Source organism: Cetorhinus maximus, chromosome 14 (assembly GCF_964194155.1).
Source record: "Cetorhinus maximus chromosome 14, sCetMax3.hap1.1, whole genome shotgun sequence".
NCBI lineage: Eukaryota > Metazoa > Chordata > Chondrichthyes > Lamniformes > Cetorhinidae > Cetorhinus > Cetorhinus maximus.
This window is the reverse complement of record NC_135892.1, coordinates 22,035,912-22,047,537: the sequence shown is the minus strand read 5'-3', so window position 1 is coordinate 22,047,537 and position 11,626 is coordinate 22,035,912. Positions and strand designations below refer to the sequence as shown.

General features: G+C 44.2%; 1 protein-coding gene across 1 annotated transcript; it reads left to right on the top strand.

Annotated features, from left to right (window-relative positions):
• Positions 1 to 358: 358 nt before the first annotated feature.
• LOC144690077 (visual system homeobox 1-like) lies at positions 359 to 11,028 on the top strand. The gene is made up of 5 exons (XM_078557585.1): positions 359 to 797; positions 3,473 to 3,554; positions 5,716 to 5,839; positions 6,782 to 6,962; positions 9,035 to 11,028. The coding sequence occupies exons 1-5, from the start codon at positions 416 to 418 to the stop codon at positions 9,298 to 9,300; spliced, it is 1,035 nt and encodes a 344-aa protein (XP_078413711.1). The 5' UTR covers positions 359 to 415; the 3' UTR covers positions 9,301 to 11,028.
• The last annotated feature ends 598 nt before the right edge of the window (positions 11,029 to 11,626 follow it).

The following is an 11,626-nucleotide window of genomic DNA, read 5'->3' as shown; positions in this document are numbered from 1 at the left end:
AAGCGACAATGTTCAGAATTACTTTGTAAATACCGGCAATATTAAGGGCCACTTTTTTTTTAATTTAAAAAAAAAGGACGCAGCCTCTTTGACAGATGTTTTAAAAAGAAGTTAAGGGAAATTTGTTCGGCCCCCGCTCTTGTGATAACCTTGATCCGATTTGTAAAATGTGTTGGGCACAGTGCTGGTATGTCAGCCGGCAGGGGAGGGCGAGGGGGAGGGGGAGCAGCTTGGCCAGGAGGATTGGGGTGGGGGCTGGCTGGTCGCTGATTGGACCTGGACAGCGTCCTGCTGGGCTGGGAGGCAGATAGAAAAACCCCCCTGCAATTGGCACCCGGACTCCTGATCTGACCAGGATCCTTAAAGGGGCTGGGGGGTGGGGGAGAGAGAGAGAGAGTCAGGGAAACTCAGCATCATGACCGGGAGAGAGGGGAGCTGTGAGGCTGAATGCAAGCCGCTTTTAGGGGATTTTCTGTCCACAGCCAAGGAGTCGGAGAAGAGCAGCCGGTCCAGGGGCTTCGCCATCACAGACCTGCTGGGACTGGAAAGCACCGCCGACCCCGGTCCCCCGCCGCCGCCGCCGCCAGGGGCGCCCCCGAGGGAAGGGCCGCCTCTGCTCAGCGCCGGGCTGGGGCTGCTGTGCAGCCGCTCGCTCAGCGCCTTCCACCCGCCCGGACCCGCTTTCCTGGACGTGCTGTCCGAGCTGCACGGTCGCCCGGCCGCCCTGCACAGCCGCATGCCGCTGCTTCGGAGGGTCACCTTGCTCGACAACTACCAGGCGCTACACAACAACTCCGGTAAAAGCGAGCAGCACTCAGTCTGTACACCCCATCCAGCAGCCCACACTCTACCCACCCGTCCCCATTTCCCTCACACCTTCTCTCTCTATCCCCCCCACCCCCCATTACCTCCCTCTCTGTGTGTATAGATGCAAGTCCCCTTATCCTACCTGTAACTCCAGCCACAGGTAGCAATCTCTTCAGGTAAAGGTGTAAGTAGAAGACAGGGGCTCAGTGGGCGGCGCCCTCAACTCAAAAGTCAGAAGGTTGTCGATTCCCGTCTTGCTTCACAGTTGAGCCTCTCGTGCAATACTGAGGGAGTGCTGCACTGTCCCAGGTGAGGCTGCCGCCTTTGAGCTGAAACGTTAACCTCGTCTGCTCTCTGGGATGGATGTGAAAGATGCCACACAGTATTTGGAAGAAGAGCTCTCCCAGTTCTGGTCAATACTTAGCCTTCAACTAACATCACTATAACACATGATCTGGCTTTTAAAAAATATCAATGCTGCTTGCGGGGTCTTGCTGTGCCCGTTACCTGCATTAGTACAACATTTCTAAAGTATTTCATTGGCTGTAAAGCGCTTTGGGATGTCCGGAGGTAGTGAGAGCCAGGTATATAAACACTATTCTTTTTATCTAACAGCTTCTGTACCTTTCCAAACAGCCGTATCCTAATTGGTTTATAAAGTTTGTGACAGATGTGGAGCCAAATTCTCTCCATATATGGAATGTATACCTGTAGTGTTCTTTAAGGCGGAAAACATTGGAAACAAAGGTTGGAAATACAGAGGAAGTTGGACAGAGAACATGAGGTTTAGTCATCTTTGATAAAAGCTCTGGACCCCAATCCTGGACTCATTTCTATCTCCAACACTTGCTCACTTGGTCTGCAGCTGCCCAATCAGTCTGTAGTTTTGAGCTGTTGGGCTCCCTCTCTCCACACCCTTCTTCCTTCCCTTTACTTCTGGGGGAATTCTGCAATCCTGTGCAGTTGGCAACCAGTGGGGATAATTTTCAGATTGGTATTGAGACAGTCAGTTTACCGCTTCCAACAAACGAATTATTGTTGGATTTTATTCTATCATTGATAATAAAAACTGTGGAGCAGGCGGCTTTAGAAACCAAACGGACTTTGAATGGAAAGAGAAATTAGACGGGATGATAGTTAATATACATTAAGGCTAGTTTAGGGGTGTGTATATTAGGTTGGTATTTCTAGTTACTTCAGAGAGATAAATATCAGACTACAGTATGGATACCACCGTATTTCTTTTTATATTAAAATTATAATAATGACTACATTTTATATTAAAATCAATATTTTAAGTATCTATATTACATTTCCTACTCAACTGAAGATTTGGAATTTGCTGTTAGGTTTTGTAATCAGACGTTGGCAAACTAGATTCATTTTCAGGCAATGAAATCTTTAAAATGCAAAACGTGATTTTAAAATGTTGATGAAAGTATTAATAAGAAAGGGGGTTTGGGGAGCTTCAAATTAGTATCTGTGAAATTTTATTTATAAATTTACGGGGATAAGGCAGGTGAGTGGGACTAGGTGGAATGCTCTTTCAGAGAGCCAGTGCAGACTCGATGGGCCGAATGGCCTCCTTCTGCACTGTAAATGAAATGAGACCTACTGTTTAAACTGCGAGTGCCCCGCCGTTTATTTGAGTGGAGGGTATAGGGCTAATTACCCTAGGTAATATCCCGGTTTGTACACCCGCCCGTACCTGACTGAAGCCGCACATGCACCTGATGTGCCTTCTCTGGGAGAGAGTTCGACCTGCTCTCTAAACGGTGCAGTACACTGCACACCTGGTTGTGGTTTGAAAGCTAACTAAAGCGAAAGAATCGTCCGGAGCAAAAGGTTCATTAAACGCATTCATCTGATCAAATGAAGTATGCAGGTACACAAAGTTTTGATAGAAAGGTATTGATATTTAACATATTTCATCTTAATTAATTTTTGGGATGTAGGCAAGGCAACTTATTGCCCATCCCTAGTTTGCCTTGAGTGGCTTGTTCGGCCACCTCCAGAGTGCAGTTAAAAGTCAACCACCCTGGCATGGGACTGGGGTTCCATTTAGGGCCAGAAGGGGTTAAAAACAGCAGGTTTCCCTCTCTAGAGGACAGCAGTGAGCCAGCTGGGTCTCTGCAACAAGTGGACAACTTCATAGTCACTTTTACTGATACCAGATTTCTCTTCTTAAAGTTCATTCAACTTCTCAGGCTGCCAGGGCAGGATTCGAATGGATGATTTTTGGATTAGTAATCAGTAAGAGGGAGGTTTTATGTTGCAATGGGTAGCTCCGGGTTCGAGTTACACTCCAGGACTTGATGACCAGGGCAGGTGCGGCCATAATGTGGTCAAACAAGCTGATAATCAGCCTGCAAATCCTTTCAACACGGCCAGGTGATGTGGAGTGGTGTCCCCCAAAGCTTCAGGCTGTGGTGACCTATCCCGGGAAAGAGCAAGCTCTGGGAACAGGTGTAAGAATGTACTTTGTCTGCCTTGCGCGTCTCTAGACGCGGGAAGCCTTCAGTAATGTAACCTCTTTGCTACTGTACCCTGCTAAATCAGCTTTGGTGACTCCGAGCTCCAACACTGGGGATTTTGTTCTTGCTGGGCATTTATGACTTTGATGGATTTAACAGTGACCCTGGTTTAATCCCTTCCCTGGCACCAGATGACGAGAACACGTCGTGCGATCACAACGACCCGAAGAATCCAGCAGCGTCGCAGTTGAAAAGGAAGAAGAGGCGACACAGGTAGGTGTGAGCTCGGTTGAAACCCCTGACTAAATGGAGATGGGGTCGAGGTGCACTGCAGAAGGGTGCTGGAGTTGGCGTCTTTTTTAAAATTGTAGTTTGCCTGGAATTGGGGTCAAAGTGCTGGCACAGGCAGGTTGGGCCGAATGGCCTCTTTGTGTGGTATATAATCCTCTGATTGAAGCTTCTTGATTCTGGGTTAATGATGAGATCAAAATGCCACACAGACCCAAGAGGTGCCAGGTTAGATTCCCTGGTCTCTGCTAATCGCTGGAACTGATACTATTGAATCCAGTTCCTTCTGTTTGCTGCTCAGTGAACAATCATGGAATGTGATCTCAAACAGTTTTAAAATCATGTAATCTTATATACAGTCATTTAAAAAACAATTGGACCTAACTAGACGCTGTAACACAGCGAGCCTACCAGTGACCCTGGGCGTAAAACGCACACTGATAATGGTCAATGATTCAGCTGTATTGGCATCCATATGTGCGAGGTCAACTGATATAACCTACTAGCATAATGACCATTGCCGATGCCACCCGCCACTGGTCAACACTGAGTACCAGGCACCAGCCTGCCCACCTTCAGACGGCGTCAGGCGGCTGGAGGAGGGAGTCGGACCCTCCATGGAGGAAGTGCAGATTATTGGCTTGGCCAACAGTGTCCCGCAGCCTGCAAAGGGGTACACTGGCTGCAGGACAGAATATATCAGTGAAGCAGCAACCGCGGGCAGTCCACAACACAGCTCCAGGGTTCAGGTCGGAAAGTAGTCTGAGACAAAGCAACCACTAACCAGAAACGTTAACTCTGTTTCCCTCTGTACAGACGCTGCCTGACCTGCGGAGTATTTCCAGCATTTTTGGTTTTTATTCCAGGGTTCAGGTATCTTGCCTTCGGTGTGACGTTACACGACCTCCACGATAGCTGTATGAACCACCAATGCATAACACGTTATCGACACTGTGCCAGGGCTGTGCATTGGTTCCAGTCATATCTGGTGGAGCTATATCCCATTCGGAGTCGGTGCTGACTGGGGAGCCGACAGGGGGAGGGGGAAGTTGGTGGCGGTTAGAAATGGAAGATAATTGGAGCGGTTTTCCCCTAGTTTGAGAGCTTTGAATAGTTTTAATTCGTTGGCAATTTATAATTAACTTGTTGCTGCTGGTTGTGCCTTTTAGGTTTAGACTGTTAGTATGGGTTAAAGTTAAAGCTCTGCTCTCCTCTCTTAGCTGCTTTTGGGAGTTAGACAGTTTGAAGGTTTGGAAGTCTCCCTATGTTGAGATGCTATGTTTTTACATATATACTGAAGCAATTTGAAATGGACAGTATGAATATTTAAAGGTAATGGAGATTGCTGCCATTTTGATTATCTACATATATATAGCAACGTGAAACAAAAAGGCTGCAGCGGAGCAGTTTAACGTGACTGCTCATGTACAAGACAATCATGAGGGCTAACATGGTAGTGCTTTGTGGTTAGGATAACGTGGCCAGTCCCAGTGGCAGATAAAGGCAAAGCCACTCTGCTGCTATTTAACAACTGTATGACATGCTGTACATCCCATTCCCCGGTATTTGGACTGTTTGGTTTTTTTGTGAACTGATTTTTCGCAAGTATTTAAAAGGGAGGTGGAATCAGTCTTGGAGGACAGCACAAAACGGGCGTTGGCGTTTTACGCAGCACTCAATATCCTTCCACCGTTGATTTCACTGGGGCAGATAGCAACCCGGGCAGGGCAGGTTCCGCTATCGCCCGTTTCGCGTTATGAGCCAAGGGCAATTTTATCCCTTACATAAATGTGCTTTGAAAGAGTTGTGATGCAGAATATGTGTGTATGCATTCTTATTGGGTAAGAAGATCAAGGGATAAGGAGCAAAGGAATGGAGTTGAAATGCAGATCAGCCATGATCTAGTTAAATAGTGGGGCAGAATCGAGGGACTGAATGGCCTATTCTTGTCCCTACACTACTATAGTGGTGACACTTCAAAAGTATTTAGTTAGCTGTTAAGTGCCTTGGAAAACCCCGAGTTGTGGTGCAGAATATGTGTGTAGGTATTCTTATTGGGTAAAGTGCTGTACAAAGGCAAGATTTCTTCCTTTCTGTTACTCTTTACTTGTGTGTGACCAATGTGTCTGATCTTTGAACGCCACAGGACTGTGTTCACAGCTCACCAGCTGGAGGAACTGGAGAAATCTTTCAACGAGGCTCATTATCCAGACGTTTATGCCAGAGAAATGTTAGCAATGAAGACAGAGCTCGCTGAGGACCGAATACAGGTAATTTCACTTGCAGGTCATCACCAACCATGAGGAAATGGGGTTCCTGGGACTTCCCAGATACATGTAAAATCTCAGTCATGATCCAACTGGATGCGATTGCTTAATGCTAATCACTTGAGGTCCAACATTGAAATTAAAATGATAATGAGAACATTCTCTTCCTCCCTAATGAGCCTGTTAGCTGTGTTTAAGGGTCTCCCACCTTTGAGTCTGAAAGTTGTAAGTTCAAGCCCTACTCCATGGACTTGACCACAAAAACTATTTTTCTAGCCTAAAGCTTGAAGGAGTGCTGCCTTGTTGGAGGGGCCATTTTTCAGATGAGACTTTAAATCGAGGCCCCATCTGCCCCTCTCAGGTGGATGTAAAAGATCCCACTGCACTGTTTCAAAGAAGAGCAGGGAGTTCGCTCAGTGTCCTGGCCAAATTTATCCATTGACAAACACATGGAACAGATTATCTGATTATTATTACATTGCTGTTTGTGGAGTCCTGCTGCGTACAAGCTTGCTACTCAAGAAGGTGGCTCACCACCACCTTCTCAAGGGCACTTAGGGATGGGCAAGAAATGCTGGCCTTGCCAGCAACATGCACTTCCCATGAAACAATAAAAAAAAATCCCCTTTCTTACAGTACAGCAACAACTACACTTCATTGGCTATGAAGCACTTTCGGATACCCCAGGTCATCACCGCTGAGCTATGACTGATTTCTTTGCTGTGTCCAATGGACTCAGCTACTTCATACTACATGGACTGAACTGAAATAACTTGACACTAGCATCTATGATGGTGGGAGGATCTCAAGAGGAGGCCAAGTAGGGTTGTCCACATGGCATGATTGACTGAAGATTCTTGCTCCATGGAGAGCCACTGATGAGATGCAATCGGAGTAGATATTTAAAGTTTCTAGATAAAGTTTACCCAACCCATGTCCCCTCAGGTGTGGTTTCAGAACCGAAGAGCAAAGTGGAGGAAGCGAGAGAAATGCTGGGGCAGGAGCAGCGTGATGGCCGAGTACGGACTGTACGGTGCCATGGTCAGGCACTCCATCCCACTGCCCGAATCCATACTCAACTCCGGCAAAAATGGTTTGGTAGGATCTTGTGCCCCATGGCTGCTTGGTAAGCAATTGAAGATTACTGGGGATGGGAAGGTGGGAGAGGTGGGCACATAAAATCAGGCTGTAGCACCAATGGGTTAAAATGAATCGTCAGCCTGTTTCACACCCTGGAAAAGAAAATGGAGTGCGGTGCAAAACGGTCTGCCGATTTACTACTGCCTGTCTTGTGCTACCACCCAAGACTAACTCATTCCACCTTATGATTCAGTTATCTTTTTAAATGGCAGCAAAAAGCCGATACAATTTGCTGGACACTGTACAAGCTCCTTACAATTGTCAATTGCATATTCCTCGCTGAAGTTTATTGTCATGAATGCATGAAGGGTGGTAATAAATTGCTTCAGCAGTCCCTTACCCTACCCCATCCCAGGTGAACTGGAGGTTCTGGTCCTTTTTAAAACTATGGGTTGCAATTTATATGATTATGTTGTTGCAATCCAAATTCTTTGTCCTGAACACTAGACATTTAGTAAATAGGGAAGTTCCTGAGCCATATTAATCAGTAAAGTGATGAAACACCATTACACGGTCCTCCTGATTGTGTGCTCATTTTAAACAGTTTGTGGAAACTTAATGGGTTAGTTCAGCTTTCACCTCTGAACTTCCTCTGTGTGGTTTTCAGGATTTAATTGAATATACACTTTTGCAAAGCTGTGAGGAATGAAGAGAGAATATAGGAGCGTAGGAAATAGGTGCAGGAGGAGGTCATTCTCGAGCCTGCTCCACCATTCAATCAGATCATGCCTGATCTTCTACCTCAATGCCATTTTCCCACACTATCCCCATATCCTTTAATGTCTAGAAATCTATCGGTCTCTGTCTTGAATATACCCAAGGATTGAGCTTTCACAGCCTCTGGGATAGAGAATTCCAAAGATTCACCACCCTCTGAAGAAATACTTCCTCATCTAAATGGCCTACCTCTTATTCTGAGACTATGTTCCCTGATTCTAGATCTCCCAGCAATGGGAAACATCCTGCACCTACCTTATCAAGCCCTGTAAGAATTTTGTATGTTTCAATGAGATCACATTTCATTCTTCTAAACTCTGGAGAATACAGGCCCAGTCTCCTCAATCTCTCCTCATAGGACAATCCGCCATCCCAGGATTCAGTCTGGTGAACCTTTGTTGCACTCCTCTATGGCCAGTATATCCTTCCTTAGGTAAGGAGACCAAAACTGTATGCAATACTCGAGGTGTAGTCTCACCAAGGTTCTATACAACTGCAGCAGGACATCTTTACTCAAATCCTCATGTAATATAGACCAATATACCATTTGCCTTCCTAATTGCTTGCTATGCCTGCATGTTAGCTTTCAATGACTCATTAACAAGGACACCCAGGTCCCTTTTGACATCAACAATTCCCAATCTCCCACCATTTAAAAAATGCTCTGCGTTTCTGTTTTTCCTACCAAAGTGGTTAACTTCACATTTTTCCACACTAGATTCCATTGGCTATGTTCTTGCCCACTCACTTAACCAGCCAAAACCTCTTGAAACCTCTTTGCATCCTCCTCATAATCCCATTCCTACCTAGTTTTGTGTCATTAGCAAACTTGGAAATGTTACATTTGGTCCCCACATCCAAATCATTGATATAGATTGTGACTAGCTGGGGCCCATGCACTGATCCTTATGGTACCCCACTAGTTACAGCCTGCCAACCTAAGAATGACCCATTTATTCCTACTCTCTCTTTTCTGTCCGTTAACCAATTTTCAATCCATACCAGTGTATTGCCCCCAATCCCATGCGCTCTAACTTTGTTTACTAACCTCTTGTGTGGAACCTTATTGAAAGGGGAATTGGGACTAATTGGATAACTCTTTCAAAGATTGCTCTTTCAAAGGCTGAATAGCCTCATTCTGGACTGTAAGATTCTACAATTCTACAGCCAGTAAGAAAGAGGCTTACTGTGTGAATTGTTATAATATCTACCAGATATATTTACTAAATCAGAATGATTTAGTAAAAACTGAAATATGCTGGAAAATAAAATAAAAAGGGGTATAAATTGAGAGGTCTGGGGGAGTTGGCCGTCACTAACCAGCCTTTAATTAAAATCTAGGAATGCATAAAAAATCTGTTGACCCAACACTGAAAACTAAAAGTGAAGGAGAGGATTATGTGGCGAGCAGCATTGAGTCATCACAAACAGAGGTCAGCACAGACCGGGTGCCCATAACCAACCGTGGCACCACAGCTGAAGAAGACAATATGGCCTTGGACCTCTCCAGCACAGAAAAACCATTGAGCAAGGACAATAGTCCAAAGCAATACATTTCTAGGCAGTCCAATGTGGAGATCAGACAAAGAGCACTGAAGAAAAATTAATATTGTCACAATGCTACTGTCTAAACAGATGGGGCCCAGGGTTGGGGAACAGTCTCCCCACTGAGGAACTGCACTCATCTCATTTTAAATCAGGTTCCTATGGTGGTGAAAATACGTGGGTGACCACAGCAAAAGAGGAGGATGACTAATTTACCTCTGTCATTGAACTGCTAATGGTTTATTGGTCATTAAATCGGTGACCTACAAATAGCGTTGTAGTTTACTCTGAATAAATATATGATGTAAATCAGGGCATTCCAATGGAAATGTATGCAGGATTGAAAATAACATGACTAAACCCTGCATCATATCTGTCCCATCTTCTCTTACTGCTGAATAACTCTGCCCCCTGTGAATGGAGAGGGAAGATCCTAATCCAAATGGAAATATATGGCACAAATGTGAATGGTAGCTGACAGCTACAGTAACATGGTAAACCCAACTGAAAGATTGTATACATTAAGAGTAATAGGTAAGGCAGCCCAGTGAGAGCACACATTAGTGCATGAATGGATTGTCTATTGCAGCGGTAGGAAGTGTAGCCAGTCCCCTATGTAATAAGATCCCAATCTCTGATGGATGGGAGGAATAAGGAAGTAAAATGCAAATCACTTCCCAAGGAAGATAGCATCACTTCAAGTTTCTTTTGGGTATCTTCTTTCTATTGACTGAAACATTGTAATGGCAGAAGCCTGGAAGCATGTTGTCTCTCTGCCCTCTTCATTGTTGAGCAACTTGCTGAGAGAGAAAGGGTGGGAAAGAGAGAAAAACAATCTCAAAAAATGAGGCATTGGAAATAAATAGTTTCCTTCAAGTGTATTGCATTGAGGGTAAAATGCAGAATGAATTTGCAACTTAATGTAGCCCACACAGAGAGCAGCACATAGGCTGGGGAACATTACGAAGAGAGTAATAAATAGGCTGAAGCATGTTTCTCAGAGTAGGCAATAGACTGGTATGCATTAGATCAAGGGCAATGCACAGTATGTTTAGCAGAGGTTGCCACATGGGCTGGTGTGTATTACGCAGGGTAACATAAAGTTGGGAATTATATACAGAGGGTGGTATGTAGACTGGGATGTGTTATACAAAAGTTAATGCACAGGCTGTGATATGTCATGCAGAGAGAATTGTACAGGCTGGGGTGTGTTATTACACCCATGTGTAATGCATGGGTACTGGGTGTTGTGCAGTAGCTAATACATGGTTGCTGGAGTATGTTACACCATGGGTAATGCATTTAAAATGTTTAAGATTCTTAGAGGATTTGAAAGGGTGGAAAGAGAGAAACCATCTCCTCTCAGTTCAGAACAAAGGACATATCCTTAAAATTAGGATCTAGGCCATTCAACAGCTATGTCAGAAAGCACCTCTTTACACAATGGGTAGTGGAAATCTGGAACTCTCTCCCTCAAAAACCTATTGAGACTAGGCTAATTAAAAAATCAAAACTGAGGTAGATAGATTTTTGCTGGGCAGAGATATTGAGAGTTATGGAAAAAAGGTGCAAAGGTGGAATTTAAGATATAAATTGGCCATGCTTTAATTAAATCAGGTTTGAGAGGCTGAGTTGTTTACTTCTGTTTCTATGTAATGCATGGATTCTTGAATGTGTTGCGCAGTAGCTAATGCATGGGTGATGGGATGTGTTATGCAGCTGATAATGTATGGCTGGGTTGTGTTGTGCAATGGGTAATACAATGGGCACATGTGTCCTGCAGTGGGTAATGCATGAGTGCTGGGGTATGTAATGCATGGGCTGGGATATAGCACAATTTCTGGGTTTTGATGCTCTATAAAACGCAAAATAATTTTGGGCGTATTTAAACTGGGTTAGTTTTACAGCATACTTCCAGCCAGGTATTATTTTTACATATACCAAAAAAAAATTCAGTTCACTTCAATTGTATGGAGTGCACTAAGTTCCAAATAAACACTATCCCTGATCTAATCCCAAAATCTTATCCAGTTATTCCTGTTTCAAAGTTCAATGCCATAAGCCCATTTCGCAAACCAACCTATGAGCAAGCAGCAAAAAGATTAGGAGTCAGACATTATACATTGCTGATGTTTTTTTAAAGATATTTGTTAATATTTTTACAATTATAAACTACTTTTAGGTTCAATTATGAACTGAATACTTGTGTTATGCTAAAGACTTGATAAATCCCATCTACTTTAAATGTTTTGCTACCTCACATTTTGTTTTGACGAAAAAGAATATTTGCATAGTGTGTGTTCTAGATAAGTGTTCCCTGCTAAAGTTTTGTTGATAGCTGTAATTCTTAGGATTGTTTTGCCCTTTGGGGTATTTTCAAGAGATGGG